Genomic DNA, 23,759 nt, shown 5'->3' with positions numbered 1-23,759 from the left:
CGAATTGGCTGAAGACTGGCATCTGTGATGCTGGGGAGCTCCGGAGGAGGCCGAGATAGATCATCCACTCGGCACTTCTGGCGGAAGATTGTAGTAAATATTTTAGCCTTATCTTTTGCATTGATGTGCTGGGCTCCTCCATCATTGAGGTTGGGGATATTTGTGAAGCCGCCTCCTTCTCCAGTGAGTAGTTTAATTGTCCACCACCATTCATGACTGGATGTGACAGGACTGCAGAGCTTAGACCTGATCTGTTAGTTGTGGGATCACTAAGCTTTGTCTATCACTTGCTGCTTATTCTGTTTGGGAGGCAAGTAGTCCTGTGTTGTAGCATCACTAGGTTGACATCTCATTTTTAGGTATGCCTGGTGTTGCTCCTGGCATGCCCCCCTGCACTCATCATTGAACTAGGATTGATCCCCTGGCTTGATGGTAATTGTAGAGTGGGGGATATGCTGGGCCACGAGGTTACAGATTGTGTTTGAGTATAATTCTGCTGCTGCTGATGGCCCACAGCGCCTCATGGATGCCCAGTCTTGAATTGCGAGATCTGTTCGAAATCTATGCCGCCTAGCATAGTGGTGGTAGTGCCGCAGAACACAATGGGGGGTTTTCTCAATGTGAATGCAGGACTTCGCCTCCACAAGGACTGTGTGGTGGCCATTCTTACCAATACTGTCATGGACAGGTGCATCTGCAGCAGACAGGTTGGTGAGGATGAGGTCAAGTATGTTTTTCCCTCTTGGCTCCCTCACCACCCACTGTTGTCCCAGCCTAGCAGCTATGTCCTTTAGGACTAGGCCAGCTCTATCAGCCGTGGTGCTACTGAGCCACTCTTGGTAATGGATATTGAAGTCTCCCACCCAGAGTACATTCTGCGTCCTTGCCACCCGGAGTTTTTCCTCCAAGTGGTGTTCAACATGGAGGAGCACTGATTCATCAGCTGAAGGAGGGCAGTATGGTAATCAGCAAGTGGTTTCCTTGCTCATGTTTGACCTGATTCCATGAGACATCATGGGGTCCAGAGTCAATGTTGACTCTCGGGGCAACTCGCTCCCGACTGTATACCACTATGCTGCCACTCCTGCTGGGTCTGTCATTCTGGTGTGACAGGGCATACCCAGGGATGGTGATGGTGGTGTCTGGGACATTATCTGTAAGGTATGATTCCCTAAGGATGACTGTCATTTGCTTGACTAGTCTGAGACAGTTCTCCCAATTTTGGCAATAGCCCCAGCTGTTAGTAAGGAGGAGCTTGTAGTTGTCATTTCCGGTGCCTAGGGCGATGCCGAGTGTCTGTCCGGTTTCATTCCCTTATTGAGACTTTGTAGTGGTTTGATACAACTAAGTGGCTTGCTAGGCCATTTCAGAGGGCATTTAAGAGTCAACCACATTGCTGTGGGTCTGGAATCACCTGTAGGCCAGACCAGGTAAGGACAGCAGATTTCCTTCCCTGAAGGGTATTAGTGAACTCGATGGGTTTTTGCAACAATGGACAATGGTTTCATGGTCGTCCTTAGACTTTTAATTCCAGATTTTTATTGAATTAAAACTGGGTCCCCAGAGCATTACCCTGGATCTCTGGATTACTAGTCCAGCGACAATTCCACTATACCATTGCCTCCCCTAAATTGGTGGGTTGGAATTGAGTCAATGTTAAATTTTAAATATCTAAAACCAGACCCCGAGCTTAGTGGAGATGGAATGAGGGCTGAGCAACCAGCCTGCTTCTTGGTGGCAGTTTGTCAATATTTTAATGAGGCTGGCAAACTTTTGATATAAGTTGTTTTGCAGGTTCAACAGCACCCAGCCGAATTTCCCATCCTCAGGAAACCTGGCAACTGAAGGGTGACAAAGACTGTTTTGAGGAGCACATAAGTGCCTCTACAGGACTGTTTGTGAGCCAGACATAGTGGAAGTGGGCCCGTTTCCCAACTAAAACTCCGCATTCACCTCAGCACGCAGGCATCCCTGCACCTACCACCACCCTGTGAAACCCACCCTTAATATCCAAATCCCTGACACCTGTTTCTTTTAGACTTTGCTTAAAAATAATTATTTGTCTGTTCCTCATTTCTGCATTTCATATGACTACCCAGAATTACTTTGTTTTTATCTGGTTTATGGTTCTCATCTCATTTCTCTGATGTGGGAAACCTATATTTTTCACTGTTAGCGGACAAGATTTATTATTTTTGCTTTAAGGAGGTTGAGGGGGTGTTAATGGCTTTAGAAAATAAACAGGCTCCTGTTTCTATATTGTGTGCCCTATTCTGAGCCAATGACTTGATTGGAAATTTACGATTTGTGTGATCTCTGCGGACTTTGGGTAGTGAAACATAGTGTAGGACAGTGCCTGTTATCATTCCTGTAAATAAGGTAAGCATCTAGATAAACAAGTCACATTAAACAAATGAGTTTGAGCCGTTGGTTCTTTAGCAGACTATGGAAACATGGTAGCCAATTTACGCTCAGCAAAATCCTACAAACAGCAATGTGATACTGACCAGATCATCTGTTCGTTCTTGTTGATTGAGAGATAAATACTGGTCAGGACACTGGGGAGAAGTCCCCTGCTGTTCATGCCATGGGATCTTTTAACTTGCAACTTCCAGCTATTACTGAGTCTCTCTTCAACATCATAGCTGAAAGCCAGCACATCTGAGCGCAGTGCAAACTGCACTGCACTAAGTGTTGACCATATTTTGTGTTCCAGACCCTGGAGTGGGACTCGAACTCACAACCTTTTGATTGAGGGGTGAGCATATAATCACTGAACCGTGGCTGATACAGTTCCCTAACGTTATAAACCTAATTAATGAGAGATCGGTTGGACGTTTGTAAAAATGAGATTATTTTCATCAATTATAAAGGATGGCCTTTCATGGTTATAAGAATATAGAGTTTGTTGCTTTTTTTAGTTTCTAAATGCTAGTTCCAGATTCTTGCTTTTATTCAGGAAGAAGAAAGTGCAGGTTGTACAGATGGTACTTTCAAGGGAATGCGTTACTTTATGTGTGCTTCGAAGAAGGCTTTATTTGTAAAACTTAAAAGCTGCCGGCCCGATTCAAGATTTGTATCGTTGCCTCATCACTCCAATCAAATTGAAAGATGCAATTCAATCGGTAATTTCATATACAATTCATCCTTTCCACTCTGCATGTTTGCTTTTGATGTGTGGTTTATGTGATTTCTAATAGAGGTTTCTTTTTAAATATCCTTTCTATAATGTTATCTAGTCCGTTCCTCTCGTAGTTGCTGCTTGGATTGATTTCCTGGATTGCTTGTATTTTTGACAGAGCTGTTTGCCATGTAGATCAGTTATTTGCATAGATTAAATTTTTAACTAAGATGATATATGGAAAATAAATGTTTCCTCTTTCTACCCTCTATACCAGTTTAGTGGAAAGTTGATGAACTAAAATGGTGAAATAAGTTTTTGTAATTGAAAACTATGGAAAAATTGCAAACCAAAGTTAAACTAGACCATAATCTTCTACTTTATTGACCTTTATGTTATGTATTATGAAGAAACTTGAAGAGTTAGGAGTCTTTTCCCACTATAATGTTTAAAAACAAATTATTATAAGCCATTATCGAACATTTGCATGCACACAAAAAAATTCCCCTTGATGTTTACTTGAGGGTTGCTAATCCTTTGGCATTTGATATGACACAATAGATATGAAATGCTGAGCTGTTCAAATCCCAGAGGGAAACTTGAAACAACTGTCACAACTAATTTTCAATTTGTATGTTTCGCGATGCGAGCTTTGAATTCAGTAATAATAAGACCACTGAGCCGTGAGAGGTTTTTTATAAAACTAAATTAAACATTTATACATAAAAGATTGTAAGCACACATATATGTCTACAAATTACTGCTACAATAATTCTTAAATCCCCCAGTTAATCTTGATTCCCCGTTACACCTTCGTTAGGGCAACAGTAAAACATACAGATTTCAAAAGACCCAGGCAAAGTGAACAACACCCTAAACAGTCGAATGCAAAGTGAGTTTTATTAGCTTCAGTCCCTGAAGGCAGCAGTTTGAGGCATAGATGCTGAAGGCTTTTCACACTTGTTGAATCTTAGGTTCCTACCCTTATACACAGCCTGCGCTCCTTTATATGTATTTTCACCTTGGAATGCAAATTCCCATTGTTTCACTATATCTTTAGACTTTATCTTTTTGATAAAATCTTTCATAGCACTAAGTTTTACCAGTGGTCTTTGGGAAAAATAAACATACTCTTTCTACATTTCATCTGGCTGGGTGACACATTCACTTCCACTTTTGAAATCAATCTAGTCTGGTTTATTTAAAAATGCAAAATATTCCCTCGACACCTATGTTTCTGAACTTCCCCATATTTACTTAATTAACATTTCAAACCTAACTTCTCTTCTTAAATCAAAGCACCCAGACTAGCTGCCTCTAATTCAATTAAGACACACACACAGATAGACACATCCCACTATCACTCTATTTTACAATAAATTCCAGTAACATTATGAGAATATTATATCTTCCTGACATTCTATCACAGCATGAGATGATGCCTTTAGGAGAGATGGGATTTTTCCTGATGGTTTGATGGTGTAACTTTGAGGTAATATTTTACTAGTATTTGGTTTCTGTGTATCTCTGTTACAATGTACAAAACTGAGTTAATTGTGTGCACGCACCATTGGAGCCAATTATGGAGGAACTTTTCATTTCTACAATATTTTTGATTTATTCATGAAAGCAGTGAACATTTTTCAGATATAAATTTTGTACCTCTCCAAAATGATGTTTGTGTTGTGTGTATGCAACATTTCAGTTTTGGTCTACGTGATCTTACAAAATGTTTATGGACAAATAAACAGATCATGTGAACTGTTAGCAGATGTGTGTATAGCAGTTTATAGAAGAGCATTCAAGCATAATTTTAAATGGAAACATTGCATTTTTAAAATAATATTTTTTTTAAAAATGTTTCAAGGTATATGGTTTTTTTTTACTGTTTTCTCCAGATTATTAGGGGCCTAAATTGGATAGCCCCTGAGAACAAGTGTAGGGATCACGATGCACAATTAACCCGCGTCTGATGTCTGCAATGTAGGCAGCGAGCCAACTTTGCCGCCTACTCATTTGAATGATCTGTGTCCAGCCAGCATTAACCATGCTGTTCATCAGCTGGACATATCAGTAAGGGGCCACTATAATGAGTGACTATCACCATTGAAAGCTAAAATAAAAGCAAAATACTCCAGATGCTGGAAATCTGAAATAAAAACAGAAAATGCTGGAAAAACTCAGAAGGTCTGGCAGCATCTGTGGAGAGAGAAACAGTTAACGTTTCGAAGAAGAGTCATACTGAGTTGGCGTTTACTCTGTTTCTCTCCCCACAGATGCTCCATGACCTGCTGAATTTTTCCAGCATTTTCTGTTTTTATACCACTGAAAGCTAGCCTACACTGCTTGAAGTGGAAATGCATTATGGCTGGAGCAGATGCTGGGAGCTGTGATTGAAAAGAATCTGACTTGGGAAAGAGTGAGGAATGACACAACAGGGAAGAGGGCAGGCTCCAAGGTTTTCAGGCACTGCACTGGAGATTTTGGAGATGGAAAGGAGGAGAAATGCCACAGGGAAAGAAGCTCTCCAGGGATGCAGTCAAAAGGCAGTGGGAGCAGATAGCCATGGTGACCAATGGCAGTAGTTTAGCCCTCAGGACTTGTATTTCTTATGGCACTGCATCCAATGATCTTGAAACAAGTGGTCAAGATCAATGAATGTGTTTTTAAATGCCATATTACACCAACTGCCCCGCTAGCCTCTGTCACTGCTCAAATCACCACACTCTTGTCACTCATCAACCAACAACCTCCATTAACCAGGGCTCCGAGCTAGCATTCAGGTACTTCACTTTACCCTCATACGCTTAGCACTGCTCCCCACACCCACACCTTGCAGGTTACACACAACCATTCAACCATGGCAGCAACATCATTCAGATGCTACACTTCCCTCTTGAGTTTCAGCAGAAGGGGTTGCACAATTGGAGGGAGCAGAAACTAACTCTGGAGGAGGACAGACATGATTGCATGTCCAAACCCCCTAGGAAGGAGGCAGTGCTGGCCATATTGGAATGGCCATTGGTGACTTTGGCCAGCAGCGGGGCTGAGACCATAGAAAATGACGGTATCCTCATACCTAATTCTTTTGTCGTGTCCCATTTCTTCCTCATCCCACACTCCAATCTGATTTACAAGCTCTACAGATAGCGTAAGCATACGCCTGCCAACAGCTCACATATTGTCACTACAAGTGTCTTAGAGGATAGACTAGAGGCAAGTAATGAGACAGAGGACACAAGTGGGCTGCAGCCAGGGCAAAAGACAAGGGTAGTGCTGGCTGCCAGCTTGCTACAGGAGGAGGTTGCACACAGGTTCTGCCGCAGAGAACTCAGATGTGGATGTCGATGGGGCAGGTCACAGAACAACACTGATGGGTATGCACAACAAAATGCTTGGTGCGTTGGGAAACCTGCCAGAAAGCCTGTGGTCAGTGTCAAGCAGCATGGAGCCCAGCAGCAACAGGACTTTGTGCTGGGCTTGGAGCCCATCCTTTCCAGCATGGAAGTGGTGGTCAGCTCCATTAACATACTTAGGGACCCAATTGTGTTGCAAGTGTGAAAATGTTGCAGCACAAGCAGAAGCCACCCAATATCTGAGTGCTGCACTGGAAGCTCAGAACTCTGTCACGCAAGCTCAGACTGCTCTTATTAAAGTTGTGAATTACTGTGTGCAGAGATCACACAGCAGTCTGTCCTCCAGTGGATTATTAGAATTGTTAAACTGCTACCCTCGGGGAGTGACGGTGGCTGCATGGAGCAAGAATCTGCTGTCCTCTATCAGCCTGCCACTGTGCCTATACCTTTTACTATTGCCTTTTGGCTAGCTAGCCCGGACTGCTGCTGCAAGGCCATTTGCTGTCTCCTCTGCTCAAAGTCAGCAGCCACTGGGGTAGCACTCTGCAGGAGCACTAGGATAGGACAAGGCGCACTGAAGATGGGAACCAAGGAAATGCATAAGGGTGATTAGTTGACTCTTTTATGTAATGTGGCATGATTTCATTTATAAATTTTGGTTAGCAGTGTTGATTTTGTGGTAGCTTTTATTTTTGAATTGTAGCCATATGGATGCTGTGATGGCCAGTGACAGAGCAAAGCTAAAGTGGTTGTTGAACGGGGAATTGGGGTTGTAGTTACTGGTATTACACTCGGATGGGTTCTTCACAGATAGCGTGGCCAGAAAGGGATCGCCTAAGTTTCTGCCTCCTTCCTGTCCTTTTGTCCCTCCATCCCTCTCCTTTTGTCCCTCCATCCCTCCTGAAGCTTGTCCTGCTATGCATGGCCTCTGTTCATTCTCTAAGTCGAGCTGTATTCCAAGGGGAACGCCTACTGGTGCATAATTGCCTGGACACAACTGGTTTGTGCCGAAGCCTTGAAGTCATCAAAATGTCCTTCAGTACCTGTAGACTTTGCCAGTTTGAAACAACTATAGAACGCACCGAATACTTGTAACCAGAAGATACTAACAAGCAAGTAGTTGATTGCTTTAAATAAGATTGGTATTGGATTTTTCTGGCTTCTGAATGTGCGATTCATCCCACAAGTGTGTACGTGTGCTCAGGACACCATTTTGCAGCTCCAGGGGCACTAGTACCACCCAGAAATCTAAGCACTACCAAGGTCAATTTCTTGCCCTTAGTATTCCATTCATCAGTTCTTTTTGTCATGCAATTTGAAATGGGTTACCTCTTAGCATTAATTTTGAAATACTCCAAATCGCATCAAAATCTACTTGCATACAGAGTTTCATTAAAGTAATGAAGGTACTGGAGAGAAGATGGGTAAATATGTATTTTATTAAACTGTCTTCTGGAAACCACTGGTTAACCCTTTGTGTCTTTTCTCCTTTTCTCCTTTTTTGTATTGTACAATTTATTAATTATTAATTGTACAATTTATTAATTCAGCTACAGTCTCCCATATCTCCTCCTGGAGCTCATTTATGCATGGCATTAAAAGGGATGTCCTCAGATTGTTTGTTTGATCTGAAAGAATTACGATGATATTGGTATACTCTGCAGGGGCTTTAGTGTGCTGTACTCACTGCCTTACACAACAAGGTTATGGTGATCAGTACCACTGATATTGATGCCATGGCACAGCTGAAGAGGGGATCTCCAATGTATTGCTTAGAAGATTCAAATTCCAACTATTAATTCACATCAGTATCTGAGGGTCGTCTTGGTAGATGTCGCTAGTGCCTGAGTATATTTTTGTGTGACTGGGATGAGAGCGGTTGAAAGGAAATTTGGATTTTCACTTGAAGCTCAATGAGTGAAGAACACCAATAAAGGTTAGGGAAGGTGATGGCATAGTGGTATTATTGCAGGACTAGTAATCCAGAGATCCAGGCTAATGCTCTGGGGACCAGGGTTCAAATCACGGCAGCTGGTGGAATTAAAAGTCTAATGATGACCATGAAACCATTGTCCATTACCAAGAGTGGCTCGGTAGCACCGCTACTGACTGAGCTGGCTGAGTCCTAAAGGACATAGCTGCTAGACTGGGTCTGCGGCAGGTGGTGAGGGAACCAACAAGAGGGAAAAACATACTTGACCTCACCCTCACCAACCTGCCTGCTGCAGATGCATCTGTCCATGACAGTATCGATAGGAGTGACCACTGCACAGTCCTTGTGGAGATGAAGTCCCGCCTTCACATTGAGGAAGCCCTCCATCGTGTTGTGTGGTACTACCACCGTGCTAAATGGCATAGATTTCAAACAGACATATCAACTCCAGATTGGGCATCCATGAGGCAGTGTGGGCCATCAGAAATAGCAGAATTATACTTGAACACTAACTGTAACCTCATGGCCCAGCATATCCTTCACTCTACTTGTGCCTTTATAGATGATGGACAGGCTTTGGGGAGTCAGGAGGTGAGTTACTTGTCACATGACCTCTGACCTGCCCTTGTAGCCACAGTATTTATATGGCTAGCCCATTTCAGTTTTTGGTCAATGGTAAACCTGAGGATGTTGATAGTGGGGGATTCAGTAATGGTAATGCCATTGAACATCAAGGGGTGATGATTGGATTCTTTTGTTGGAGATGGTCATTGCCTGGCACTTGTATGGTGCGAATGTTACTTGCCACTTGTCAGCCCAAGCCTGGATATTGTCCAGGTCTTGCTGCATTTGGACATGTACTGCTTCAGTACCTGAGGAGTCGCGAATGATGCTGAACATTATGCAATCATCAGTGAACATCCCTACTTCTGACCTTATGATGGAAGGAAGGTCATTGATGAAGCAGCTGAAGATGGTTGGGCTGAGGACCCTACCCTGAGGAACTCCTGCAGTGATGCCCTGAAGCTGAGACAACTGACCTCCAACAACCACAACCATCTTCCTTTTTGCTAGGTATGACTCCAACCAGCAGAGTTTTCCCCCGGATTTCCATTGACTCCAGTTTTGCTAGCACTTCTTGATGCTGCACTCGCTTGGAGGGGAACTTGCAGGTGCTGGTGTTCCCATGCATCTGCTGCCCTTGTCCTTCTAGGTGGTAGAGGTCCTCAGCACGCCTTTGTATTTTCTGTACACTTGGGGCTCAAACCAGTGTTTGTCAGCTTTCTGATTACCAACTAATAAGTATCATCTTTTGAGTGGATTTTTTTTCAGTTTGTGGTGGTTTTGAGATGACTTCTCTGTTGATAGAAATTCAGATCTGAGTCAACTCACTTCTATTCTGATACTTCAGCCAGGGAAGTCTGTAGCATTTCAGAACACATTTTGTGGTTGTTCAGCCAGCTTTATTGATCAGTGAAACTTGAAGGGATAGTCCTGGGCATGGAGGTTGTAATTCTTATCACTCTCAGTTCAAATAACCCTGCAAGCAAATGTCTTAAAGGGGTAAGGTAGTACTGGCTAGACAAGTGGGAAGCTTACTATGCTGGCAAACTGTAGTTTACAACAGTGCTTCTGAACACACTTGGGGTCCATAATCTTTTGTTCTTGTTGACCTGAAACTAAGCTGTCTGAACTTGGATAAGTCAGGTCCTCTTTGAGGAGGAAGAGGAAGGTGCGCATTTGGCATCAGGCAAATAGAAACTCCCTGTGTGGATTTTTCAGTAACTTTGTAAGAAGACTCTTCAATATGGTGATATTCTGCATGTACCACCATCCAGCTGCCTACAGAAACAAATTCATTGCCCTGTTCCAGATTCCAACCCTTCCTTGTCAAGGTCTCAAAATGATGAGAGTTCATTTCTTTCAGCCTTTCCTTGTTTCCAGTCTGCAGGCTTTTAAAACCTAAATTTGGTTTTGCCTATTCCTGAGTTACATTCTCTCCTACAATTTGTAACTCTTAATATATCTCACTGCAGCCTTGTTACCAAATATTTTAATATAAAAGAAAAGTAACCTGTTGTATCTAGGTTTGATCTTAAAATTGATCTCTAAATTGTTGATGTGATTTTTAATCCTAATGAGAACAAATACCACTTTTTACAGAATTAGGCCAAATTGTATTCATTGTTTGAATTTTTGAATGCACATTGTTCATTGTGATCAGGTAACATACTCTTTTTATGGTATAATTACCACCATTTCATGGTCTGGATTTTGCTGTCAGCAGCAAAATGACATACTCTCCATTGACTTCAAAGAAACTTGCCCACAAAGGTCTAACAATCTTTGTGGTCTGGATTTTCACATCCCCAACATTAATTTCAATTAGCACCAGTGACAGTGATGTCATCAAGCAAGCTAAACAGCCAATTCTCACAGACCACTAGGAAGGCATGAACAAAAGGCTTTATCATTCACTTGTAATAATTTTACAGAACGTGAAATACAGATTGGGACATATACGTGGGATTGCAGGTAGAAGCTGAAATGTCATAAACCTTAAAAAAAAACGCAAAGATCTATAGAATTTGGAGAAGTTTGACTTTCCACAAATATAAAATTAGTTTCTATGGTCCAGAGAGGTTGCACAGTAGTAATTCTGACTTAGTACACTCTTTTTAAAAGAAAACCGCTGCACCTCGGTCAACAAAGCTTACTGTATTTCCCCTCCCCGCCCCCAAGGAATTTTGTGAATAGCATATAAAAAGTGGAGGTCTATGTCAATTCAGTGATTTCTGAAGATTTCTATCTGTGAGGATGTCAACATTCTCTAGAGGAGTGGGGAATTACCAACAGCTACTTCTGGATTTCTGTGTTTAATTATGCATATGAGGATGAGACGTTGCAGTCTGTTTTACTGAGCGATAACAGTGAGCACTGAGAGTTTCACCGCCATTACAACTGCAAAATTTGGGCAGTCATGAGTAACCATGTTCTGCAATGTTTTTCAAAACCAACAGGTTCATGCTCTGTATTTCTTAGTTAATAGATGGAGCATGGAGAAATTGCTGACAGTTTGCTTTTGTTTTAGCATTCGGAGGATACCTAAGCGAAGTGGTTAAAGAAAACACACCTCCCAAGATGGAGAAAGAAGGCCTAGCTATAATGGTTGGGAAGAAAAAGGGCATTCAAGGGCATTACAATTCCTGTTATTTAGACTCCACTTTGTTCTGGTAAGTATGTGTGTAGCAATCTTCGTGTTCTGTGACGGTTGGGAGCTTGACCTGTATTTTTTTATTTATTCACAGGATGTGGGTGCTGCTGGCTAGGCCAATATTTATTATTCAACCCTAATTGCTCTTGGCATGGCGCTGGTAAACTGTCTTATGAATATAACTAAGTGTCTTGCTCTGCCTTTTTCAGAGGGCGGTTAAGCATCAACCACATTGTAAGCTCCCCTAGTTTCCGATCCCGAGACTGTATGGTCAAATATAGGGTTTCAGTACTTTACTGTCATCACACTTTATTCCAACCTCACTGCTCCAATTTCAGGACTGGAAGGATAAATTTAGCTAGTGAGGTCCACGTGGTGGGTAGGAAGGGGGCAGAAATTATTGTACATTACATGGCTGATGTGGGAATGGATAATCCTTGCTCATATTGACACTGTGGGTGGGATTTTCCAACCCCACTTGCTGCCAGGATCATCTGGTCCTGCCAAAAGTCAGTGGACTTTGGCTGGGCCACCACATCCCCAGCAGCGGGTCCCACCATGGGGCTGGAAGATCCTGGCCCTAGAGTTGAAAAAGGATAGACCTGTGTAAGAAGATAAAAAAAGAGAAATAGCCGGATTTAGACCATTCAGTCTTTCGACCTGCTCCACTGTTCAATACAATCATGGCTGATCTACCTCAAAACCCACTTCTGCACCATCCTTGTATCCTTTAATTCCCAAATATCCACCGATCTCTGTCCTAATTATGCTCCAATAGGTGAAAATTCTCAACACTTTGAGTGAAGAAAGTTCTAGTCATCTCAGCACTAAATGCTGACCCCTTATTCTGAAATTGGCCCCATGTTCTCAATTCCCCAGCCGGGGAAAATATCATCCCAGTGCATCTATCCAAACGAGCTACTTCAGAATTTTATATGCTTCAATTAGATCACCTCTCATTCTTATAAATTCTAGAGAATTTGGCCTAGTATACTCAAACTTTCCTCGTAGGACAATCCTCTTGTCTCGGGAATCGGTCTAGTGAAGCTTGCCTTCCAAGGCAAGTATACCCTTGTGTAAGATGATCAAAAACGTGTAGAGTATGCTAGATTTCACCAAGGCACTTTTACAATTGCAGTAAGACAACTTCACTCTTGCACTCCAATCCCTTTGTAATAAAGGCTAACATGTTATTTGCTTTCCTAATTGCTTTCTGTACCTGCATTTTAATTTTCTGTGATTCATGTACAAGGGAGGGCCAAGGTTCCACTGCCAACGTTCCCCAGTCTCAACATTTTCAAAAAAAAATTCTGCTTTTCTATTTCTTCCAAAGTGGATAGCTTCACAGTTTGCCACGTTATATTTTATCTCCCATTTATTTAACCTGTTCATATCCCTTTGTAGCCTCTGTGACCTCCTCACAGCTTGCTTTCTTACTTAGTAAACTTGGATACATTAGTCTCAGTCTCTTCATTTAAGTCATTGACATAGATTGCATAACTGAGGGTTGGGTACTGATCCTTGGGGTAGCCTGCTAGACACTGCCTGTCAACCCAAAAATGACCCATTTATTTCTAAGCTGTTATCTTTCTGTTAACAAATCCTCAGCCTGTGCTGATATGTTACCCAAAATCCTATGAGCCTTAGTTTTGTGTACTAACTCTTTTGTGGCACCAAATACAAGACATCCACTGATTTTTTTTTTTCCCCCCCCCCTTTCCCACCATCAAAAAAAATTTGAACAGATTTGTCAAACACAATTTCCCTTTCATTAATCTGTGTTAAATTTGCTGATTCATATTATGATTTTTCCAAGTGCCCCATTACCACATCCATAATAATGGATTCTAGCATTTTCCCTACTACTGATGTTGGGCTAACTAGCCTCTAGTTCCCTGTTTTCTCTTTCTCCTTTCTTGAATAATAGGGTTATGTTTGCTTTCCCCAATCAATGGGAATTGTTCTGGAATCCAGAGAATTCTGGTAATCAAGACCAATGCATCCACTATATCTGTAGCTACCTCTTTTAAAACCCCAGGCTGCAGACCATTGGATTCAGGGGATTTGTCACTTTAAGTCCCATTAATTTCTCCAATACTATTTCTTTATTAATAATATCCCTAAGTTCCTAATTTTCACTAGATCCCTTGGTTCCCCACTATTTACAGATTTTTGTTGTCATCTACTGTGAAGCCAGATACAAGGTTTAATGTTTCTGCCATTTTTTTTATTCCCCATTTGAATTTCTCCTACTTCTGGTGGTAAAGGACTCGCATTCACTTTTTCTAATCTCCCTTTTTTACACATCTACATTATAAAAGCTTCTATATTTTTATGTCTCTTGCTCATTTACTCTCGTTCACTTTTTTTTTTCTTTCTAGACTTCTTGGTTATCCTTTGGGAGCATTTTAGAATTCAGCATTTCTCATGCTTACTGCTCATTTTGGCAATATTATAACTCCTTCAACCTAATACTATCTTTAACTTCTCTTAGCCACTTTTCTCTTGGACACTTTTCTCCTTGAGTTTTTATTCCTTCAGGGAAAGCATATTTGTTGCAAATTGTGAATGAGTATTTTAAATTCTTATCATGGCATATCTACCATTATCTATGTTTCCCAATTTACCTTGCTCAACTCTCCCTTCATACCTATATAGGTTTAAGACTCTAGTTTCTGACAACTAAATCATTTTCAATCTAAAGATAAAATTCATCATATTATGCTCTTTACCTGAAAGCCTCCTTTACTTCAAGGTTATCACTTAACTTTCTTATTGCGTAATACTAGATCAAGATTGACTGTTCTCTAGTTGGATCCTAATATATTCTATTTCTAATATTAAGAAAGAGTACATTTTTATCTTTAATAATTTAACATTTTCTCCACAGTATGTTTGCTTTTAGCTCGGTGTTGGACACTGTATTGCTTAGGCCTAAAGAAAAGGATGATGTTAAATTTTATACTGAAACCCAAGATTTGTTAAGAACAGAAATAGTCAATCCTTTGCGAAAGTAAGTATATTTCCTGTAATTCATGATTCAAACCCATATTTATAGCAATTTAACTATTTTGCACATCAGATATTATTGAGGGCTAAAACGAAATTAGCGGATTGGAAAAAGCCACATCCTGGATTGATGTGGAATCAAATGCAAACTTTTAGAGATTGTTAACTTGAGAATGTTTTATTGATCAGGTGTACCTATCTAGAAATTGGAGTGTCAGTAAGATTTTAACTCGCTCAAAATCCATTTATTTACACGGAGTTAAAAATTGGGCCTCTGGTTTGTGACGACTATTAAAAGCTTTTTTTAATCAATTGTAAAATGCATTCCCCCATTGCTGAAAATTGTCTATGTGCAGTTATGTATGTTTAAATTAATTGAACAAAACTACTTCATTTTGTTTCTATTGAGGCTGTGTTTTGTTTGTTGTGATGTGTGCTGCTCTCTTTAATTGGTACAGAAAAAATATTCCTTTTTCCTCTTTTAGTCATGGGTATGTATGTGCTACCAAAATAATGAAACTTCGAAGAATTCTTGAAAAGGTCGAGGCAGCTTCAGGATTTACTTCAGAAGAGAAAGGTGTGTCAGCTTTTGCAATTTAGTGTTTATAGGCTGTGTGATTGTATATGGGTCCCCTAAACAGTCATTCAGTATAACCATTGGACAATGCTTAATACATTTTTCTGAAATTCCTCTTTCTACTATTTAGTGGCAGTGTTAACCCTGCTCAAACAAATTAGCATTTTAATTTTTAAATGTGGAAAGAGGGATATTCAGCATTTGTTTAATTTTATTCCTTAATTCTCTTCACAAGATCTCACATTTTGGCCTTGATAGATCTTCAATGTTGAGTTGATAAATGCAGAGTGCTGGACCACTTTTATTAGTTGGTTGGTCCTTGGTTGACACACTCTATGCTTTCAAGCTTTTCAGATTGGGAAGCCACTTTAAGGCATTCGGTGGCTATCATGATGACATTCAAGTTCTCGATGAACTAGCAGACACCAGAAGGCCATAGGTAGATTGTCATCAACTCCCCATCTTGCTGGCCATTCTAGGAAACAGCAGCTAATATTCATGTAGCTGGTACCAGCCCACTACCCAGATGGAGGGCATCAGGGGACACATGCAGCATATATAAAAAAAACAATAACTCATAACTGACCCAACAATAGAGGTCCTGGCTTCAGCCTCCCTCGAAGGTACTGGATAGCGCTCAACCCATTGTGCATAGGGCATGGATGATGTGGCCACCTGATCCATAAGTGGAAGATAAGAGACAAATAAATTATAATTGAAGCCATGAGTCCCAGACCATGGAACACATCACATCAATCCAACTGCCCACTAAGATCTTTTGCTGAGTCACTTAATTCCTCCACTCGGCATCTCAGGCAACCATGAAATGGATAGACAAACTGAGCTTTTCCTGTTATATAAGAGTAGTAGTCGAGGGCCATAGTTTGTATAATAAAAGTGGGTTAAATGGGCTGTTTCTGTTCTTTGACTTTATTGGATTCTACAGATATTTTCCTATTCAAGACCAGGCTCCACACAGATAACTCGATGTCTTAAATAGTTGGTTAAAGATTAGTTTTGTGGTTTTGTGAATGGGAAATTAGGTATGACAAATTTATTACAGTTTTTTGAGGAAGTGAGAAACAGGGTGGATAAAGGGGAACCAGTAAATGTAGTGTATTTGGATTTCCAAAAGTCATTCAGTAAGGTGCCACATAAAAGGTTACTGCACATGACAAGAGCTCGTGGTGTTGGGAGCGATGAGGAGCAATGGTGGTGATATATTAGCATCGATAGAGAATTGGCTAGCAGGAAAGGATTTGGGATAAATGGATCATTTTCAGGTTAGCAAAGTGTAACTAGCGTAGCAGTAAATGGGTCATTTTCAGGTTGGCAAAATGTGACTAGTGGAGTGCCACAGGGATCGATGCTGGCGCCTCAACTATTTACAGTTTGTATCAATGACTTGAATGAAGGGTCCGAATATGTGGTTGCTAAATTTGCTGATGGCACAAAGATATGTATGAAAGTAAATTGTGAAGAGCACATAAGGAGTCTGCAAAGGGATATAGATAGGTTAAGTGAGAGTGCAAAAATTTGGCAGGTGAAGTATAATTGGGAAAATGTGAACCCGTCCATTTTGGCAAAGAATAGAAAAGTGGCATATTATTAAAATGGAAAGAGATTGCAGAACCTGGTGGCACAGGAGGATTTGGGTGCCCTGGTAGAAGAATCACAAAAGGTTAGTGTGTGGGTATAGCAAGTGTTCAGGAAGGCAAATGGAATGTTGGTGCTTATTGCAAGGGGAATGGAATATAAAAGTAGGGATGTTTTGCTACAGTTGTACGGGGTGTTGATGAGACCACATCTGGAGTACTGTTTATAGTTTTGGTCTCCTTATTTAAGAAAGGATATAAATGCGTTAGAATCAGTTCAGAGAAGGTTCGCTTGACCGATACATGGGATGGGAGGGTTATCTAAGGAGAAAAGGTTGGACAAGCTGGACCTGTATCCATTGGAGTTTAGAAGAATGAGAGATGATCTTATTGAAACGTATAAGAGCATGGGGGGCATGACAGGGATTAGGGGACATAGGGGTCTCACATTTAAGATGGAAAATGGAAGAAATTTTTCCTCTCAGAAGGTCGTGAATCTTTGGAGCCCTCTTCCCTTGGATAGTGGTGGAGGCATGATCATTGAAAAGTTTTAAGGCAGAGGTAGATAGATTCTTGACTAACAAGGGAGTCAAAGACTATCGGGAGAAGGCGGAATGCGTAAGTGAGGCCTCAATCAGATCAGCCATGATCTTATTGAATGGCGGAGCAGGCTCAAGGGGCCATGGCCTACTCCTACTCCTAATTTATATGTTCATATGTTACATGGAGAGAGACTGTAGAATGCTACAGTACAGAGGGATCTGGGCATTATCATAGATGAATCACAAAAAGTTAGCATGCAAGTGTAACAAGTAATTAGGAAGGCAAATGGAATGTTGACCTTTATTGCAAGGGGGGTGAAGTATAGAAGTAGGGAAGCCCTGCTGCAACTGTACAGGACATTGGTGAGACAGCACCTTGGGTACTGTGTACAGTTTTTGGTCACCTTATTTAAAGAGGGATATATTTGCATGGGAAGTTTAGAGCAGCTTCACTAGGTTGATTCCTGGGATGAAGTGGGTGTCTTATGAAGGGTTGAGCAGGTTGGACCCATGCTCACTGGAGTTTAGAAGAATGAGGTGATCTTATAGAACATATATGAGGGGGCTTGACAGGGTAGATGCTAAGAGGTTGTTTCCTCTCATAGAGGCATCTAGAACTATAATTAAGGGGTCTCCCATTTAAGATGGAGATGAGAAATTTCTTCTTTCAGAAGGCTGCAAGACTTCGGAATTCTCTATTACGAAGAGCAGTGAAAAGTGGGTCATTGAATAGGTTGAAGTCTGAGTTAGACAGATTTTTGATTGACAGGGGAGTTAAGGATTATGGGGACAGGAAGTAAAGTGGAGTTGAGGCCGCAATCCGATCAGCCATAATCTTATTGGATGGTGGAGCAGGCTTGATGGGCTGAATGGCCTACTTCTATTTCTTATAAGTTATGTAAACTGTTACAGGTCAGATCATGATTCTGCAATTTAATATTCACATTTTTGAAAAGACTTCCTGTATATGTTACTTATTGACAAACATTTTTGGACTTCCTTCCCTCTCTTTCAGCCGAGTTATTGTTAGTTTCATGCTTCAGCAATGTCTTGCAAATTAGCACTTTCCAGTTATTATAGCCTGATGTATAGTAAAACTTCCATGATTTGTCCTCAACATTGTATTTCAGTCTCTATCAGAGTATTTGCTTTTGCATCATTATAAATTTTCATTTATAATTCACATAGTTTTGTGCTATGAACTCGGTCAGAAGGAGCTGGTTAAGACATTTCAAATTTAAATAATTTCCATCTGAGTCTCGATTTAGAGTTGAAACAAAAGCCCTAGAAGTCTACAGACTGCCCCATTCAGATCAAGAGGGATCCATTTTAATTTATGCCCGAGATGGTGGTTTCAGAAGTTTTCAAGAACATATTGTCCCAAATCTTGATAATTACCCTAGAAATGTTTAACAGATTAAAACCTAGTCTAAGACCTGTGTAACTCCACGATTGTTTTTCACCCCCGCACCCCCACCCCCAACTTGACAACGATCCGTCCACCTACCCACACTTAAAAGACTGGACTAAACTTACCAGACTGAATACGGCAGCTAGTATTTTCCTCCGATGGAGTTCCCTGGAGACACTGCGCATTTCTGTGACAGCCTGAAACGGAAGATCCCAGAAAAAGTGCAGAGCAGCGTCAGGTTAGGAGAACCTTTGTACATAGCCGCAATGTGCAAGTATTGCTGCTGCTCAGAAGATTCAGGCCTTTAAGTGGTTATCATTTTGAAGTGCCAGATTTAAATGAAAATAGGTAAACACTGGGTATCTACTGAATTTCCATTTGCTTATATCTCAAGTAAATAGTAGGGAACGTCTTTCATACATCATTAAAATTCCAAAATATTTGAAATGTGGAAAATGTTGTCCTATAATGCCAATAAGACACTTGTTTTGGGCATTTATATGTGTTTGTCTACCTGACCAAAATTTCCAATTTTATAGATCCTGAAGAATTTCTCAACATCTTGTTTCATCATATATTAAAGGTAGAACCTTTGTTGAAAATCAGGTAAGCAAACTTTTATCGGGACCAACTGAAGACTTGCATCACAAATCCTATTGGCGGCCAACGTTTACACTCACCCATAATTTAAAATGTTTGGTATTTAAAATAAAAAACCCTTGGATTGATGAAAATAGAAATGGAAATCCCCAGTCAAGGATTTAATTACTTACGTGTGGTCAAGACAGTAGCTTTGATTGAAAGTTTCCTGTCTAGTTTTGTCACACAGATGTAGTCTTAAAAAGAAACAAAAAAGTTGCATAGTGTTTTCATTTCCCGAAAATGTCCAAATGTGGCTAATGAAACAGAGTTACTGTTATTAAGTAGGCAATTGTGGCAGCCAGTGTGCGCATGGCAAAAAAATTGAATGATCAATTAATCTGTTTCAGTAATAGTTGAGAGAAGATTGCTGGCCAGAATTCGCAGTTCTTCTTAAAGTATCATGTGATCTTTACTTTGCCTGAGTAGGCAGATACTAACTCATCTAACATTTTGTCAAAAAGAGTGCATTTTGCCTGGTATTGCACTGAAGTCAGCCTAGATTAAATGTCCAAATCCTGCAGTGGGCCTTAGATCCATGACCACCTGATGCGGAGGCAAGAATGCTACCTCTAAGCCAAACCATCACTTAGGATGCAAAATTTAGCTTAGCATTGAGTGCTATGGTGCAGGATGGGGACTAAAATGGTATCTGATGCATGTACACTTACTTTTGTTGCCAAGGATCATGCAGGATTGAAGGTGTTAGTAAGTGCCAAACTAATGTCTGCCAGAAATATGCAGAGCAAGCACATCATGATGTCACATGTTGATTTGATACCAGTGCTTCTGTTTTGAGCTTAATGCTCCAGCAACATCCTGTCTTGTGCCTCACGTGATTGAATATGCGTTAAGCAGAAGGAAATACCAGCACTATTTAAAGGGATCAGGTTTACTTACTGGTTGATTTCTGCTGGCTGTTGGTATAATACTTTTCATAATTGTTTCAAATTTCAAAAATATAGGGAGTGGTGTGGCAAGTGCTGAAGGGCTTTTTCCTGATTTCAGGGTTTCTGCATCAAATAGTTGCTGCCAGACCTGTGCATTATGAAGCCTTCCACTTGGAATAGAGCATGGTTGGGAGACTAAGCAGAGGTCCTGTGGAACAGGGCAAGCCTCTAGAAGAGGGAGGAGCAAGAGCATGAGAAAGAATTACTTTGAATGAGATACCAGTAACCACAACTCCCAACTACTCATTCACCAACTGTCCCATGCTTTTTACCAACCTTGTGTCGCAGACCATCATGTCAACATCTTGGTCCCAATGAAAAAATAAATGCCACTACAAAATTAACATTCCAAACCAAATCTATGAATGTAATTGCATACAAATATAAACTAATCACTTCTGTGCATTCCATATTGCCTCTGAGTAACTAACAATGGGCAAAAATATTAGACTTTGCCAGGCTTTCCCATACCCTGAAAAAACTCTGTTTTGAGATGAAGCAACAACCGTGAACCAATCAGTGCATGTCATGATTCATTGGCCTTTTTAAACTAAACTCTACAAACCTGTTAAGATCTTGCCCGTTCTGCCTTTCCATTACCACATTACCTTGCCAAAAACTTTGCTCTAAAATTATTTTGTATGAAAATGTTTGGAATTTTTGGCTTGTCCTGCAATAGTGCCTCATTCTATACACAGTAGGAGGAAGATGTTCACTTGAAAACCATATGAGTATCTCCAGCTGTCCAAATGACACAGGAATACTAATACATTTGTGCACTACTATAGCACTTCAGATTTGCTAGCACAGCAGGGACTAAAATGGGACCAACAATCGTCTCGGTTTGTATTTCTCAGTGCCGTACTTACTGACTACACCATTGAGTGGGCAAAAAGTATTCATTTCTGTAGAATTAATTTTTTTTAAATTTGTTTCAACACAGATCAGCTGGACAAAAAGTACAAGATTGTTTCTTTTACCAAATATTCATGGATAAGAATGAAAATGTTGGTGTCCCAACAATCCAGCAGCTACTTGAATGGTCCTTTATTACCAGTGACCTTAAATTTGCTGAGGTACAGAATATTTAAATGAATATCTCAGAGCTACACAAAATTTTGGATGGTTGGAAATTGATAAAAATGTTCACCCTCTGAGTAATCTGGAAAGCTTTGTTTAGTTTTGATCATGTTTGGATTTCATTACATACTTGGTCAGGTTTTGGATCTACTGGATCTTATCTGTGTTTTTATCAAACATGGAAAAGCCTAACTTTACATTGATATGCCAGGACTCTTGACCTGAGTTTAAACTATATAAAACCCATGTCAGTGACATAGGCACTGACAAAAGGGTGTCACGCAAGCAACCGGAATCTGAAGTTAAACCTAATGGGTTTCAAGAAAGCTAGTAACCAGGAATACAATGGGAAATTGGCACTGCCATCAAGGGCCTTGCATAGTATAGAAGCAGATTTAAATCAGGAACTGCTCATCTTGGAGGTCAAAGACTTAATTTACAGTATATTGAGTTTAAATAAATGGGAACACAAACAAAAATACCTGGAAAAACTCAGCAGGTCTGACAGCATCTGCAGAGAAGAATACTGTTAACGTTTCGAGTCTGTATGACTCTTCATCAGACTGCTGTCAGACCTGCTGAGTTTTTCCAGGTATTTTTGTTTTTGTTTCAGATTTCCAGCATCCACGGTATTTTGCTTTTATCTTAAATAAACGGGAGTTCTGTTTCCTTGTGAAAGTGATTATCAGGCATCCTATGTTAGAAATACAATGTTTAACAGGGGAAAACTGCATTGAATATTTGCCCTTCTGAATTTGAGAAGGCATTGTATCATTACTGTAGTTAATTATTGTTTGCAAACTGAAATAAAAGTAAATATTTTACTTAGAATGAGTCAAAGAAAATAGTTTAGTGGAAACTGAACTGAAGAAATAGTGTTGCGAGAACCTGGTTACATAGTCCTTTGCATACTATGATCTTGTTAAGACAACTACAGTGCATAAGTTCTCATTTGCACAAATAAGCTATATAAAACTTTTGAAAGTTCATTTGAGCCTTTAGTTCTTTTGAATTTAACAAATAATATGAATAACCAAAATCCCTATGGTTGTCCAATTTTTCCTTTTTAGGCACCTTCATGCCTCATAGTTCAGATGCCTCGATTTGGAAAAGATTTCAAGTTGTTCAATAAGATATTTCCATCTTTGGAATTGGATATCACAGATTTATTAGAAGACAGTAAGTAACATGTTTAGTGTACTTCTAAATGCTTTTAGATCTAATTGCTTATTTTGGTGTTACTATTAGAAACCTAGAAGACTATTTGGCCTATTCAACTTTCTGCCCTGCTCTAGCCTTTTTTTCCTGTTCCCTCTTCGAGTGTTTCTCCTCAAAGGCCACTCAAGCTTTTAATTATGTCACATCAATGTAATTTACCCAAATTCTCAACTCCTTTCAAGAGTTATAAGCAATGAATAAGCATAACCATTAAAGCATTTTTAACTGAAGAAGTTATTATGCTTAGCACTTTTCAGTACACGATATCTGGCTACTCGGAATCACCATTCTGAAAAGGGAACTTTTATACTTCTAACCTTGGGGCTAAAGCTTTGTTTCTTGCTATTTTGTTTCCTGGTTATATGGTTTTACCCTCACTGAATAGTCTGCTTTACTATTTTAGCACACACCCATGTTCATTATCTTAAATTGAAGAGCCTCGATTGCCATTTGCCACTTCATTACCCTGGTGCTGAGTCTGTAAATCTCTTTTTGAATGTTATGTCTCCACATAATTTAGTATCTTGAACAAACTTTGCTTTTGTGTTTATGATTATTTTAGTTCATTTTATTAAGAGATATCTAGGGTTATTGCTCCAATAATTAACAACTCCGATTCAGCAGCTCCACCACAGTATGGTAAATATCGGAGTATGGTAAATATTGTCCAATTTCTTGTGCAGTTTCTGCTTCTTGCCTCACTAAATTACTGGGACTGGGGAAATCAGGCCTATGCGTCTGCTAGCTACATTTTCATTTGAGAGTAATGACAATTTTCCATAATTATTTTCAAACTTTCCATTTCACACAAGTTATCCCCTCCCTAAGCAACAAAAACTTAAACATGTTTGAATCGATTTCATCATTCAGACTTGCTGATCTATGATAGCTCCCTGCTTCTGAATTCATGCCTTTCATATAGTTTTTTTCCACATGGGTCCGGCTGTGGATGGTCTGGTATCTGATGTTTGTTGTCTGACATGTTTTAAGATCTTATTGATAAAAAATTTAACATAGACACTAGTTGTAGGCAAGCAAAGGTGAGAATTTTTTATTGCTTTACAACTAAAGTTTGAACTGTAATCTAGCTAGCAGCCACTTGAGGGAGTACCAC

At 40.2% G+C, this 23,759-nt stretch overlaps 1 protein-coding gene across 1 annotated transcript in view; it reads left to right on the top strand.

Annotated features, from left to right (window-relative positions):
• Positions 1 to 23,759, top strand: part of cyld (cylindromatosis (turban tumor syndrome)) — a 69,721-nt gene that overhangs the window by 33,662 nt on the left and 12,300 nt on the right. The window contains exons 8-14 of the mRNA XM_078544298.1: positions 2,960 to 3,125; positions 11,502 to 11,643; positions 14,515 to 14,637; positions 15,119 to 15,210; positions 19,298 to 19,364; positions 21,291 to 21,423; positions 22,498 to 22,606. Of these exons, the coding sequence (XP_078400424.1) occupies positions 2,960 to 3,125; positions 11,502 to 11,643; positions 14,515 to 14,637; positions 15,119 to 15,210; positions 19,298 to 19,364; positions 21,291 to 21,423; positions 22,498 to 22,606 (832 nt within the window). The remainder of the gene's footprint in view (positions 1 to 2,959; positions 3,126 to 11,501; positions 11,644 to 14,514; positions 14,638 to 15,118; positions 15,211 to 19,297; positions 19,365 to 21,290; positions 21,424 to 22,497; positions 22,607 to 23,759) is intronic.

This window comes from Cetorhinus maximus, chromosome 6, assembly GCF_964194155.1.
Source record: "Cetorhinus maximus chromosome 6, sCetMax3.hap1.1, whole genome shotgun sequence".
Taxonomy (NCBI): Eukaryota; Metazoa; Chordata; class Chondrichthyes; order Lamniformes; family Cetorhinidae; genus Cetorhinus; species Cetorhinus maximus.
This window is presented reverse-complemented; position numbering and strand designations above follow the sequence as displayed.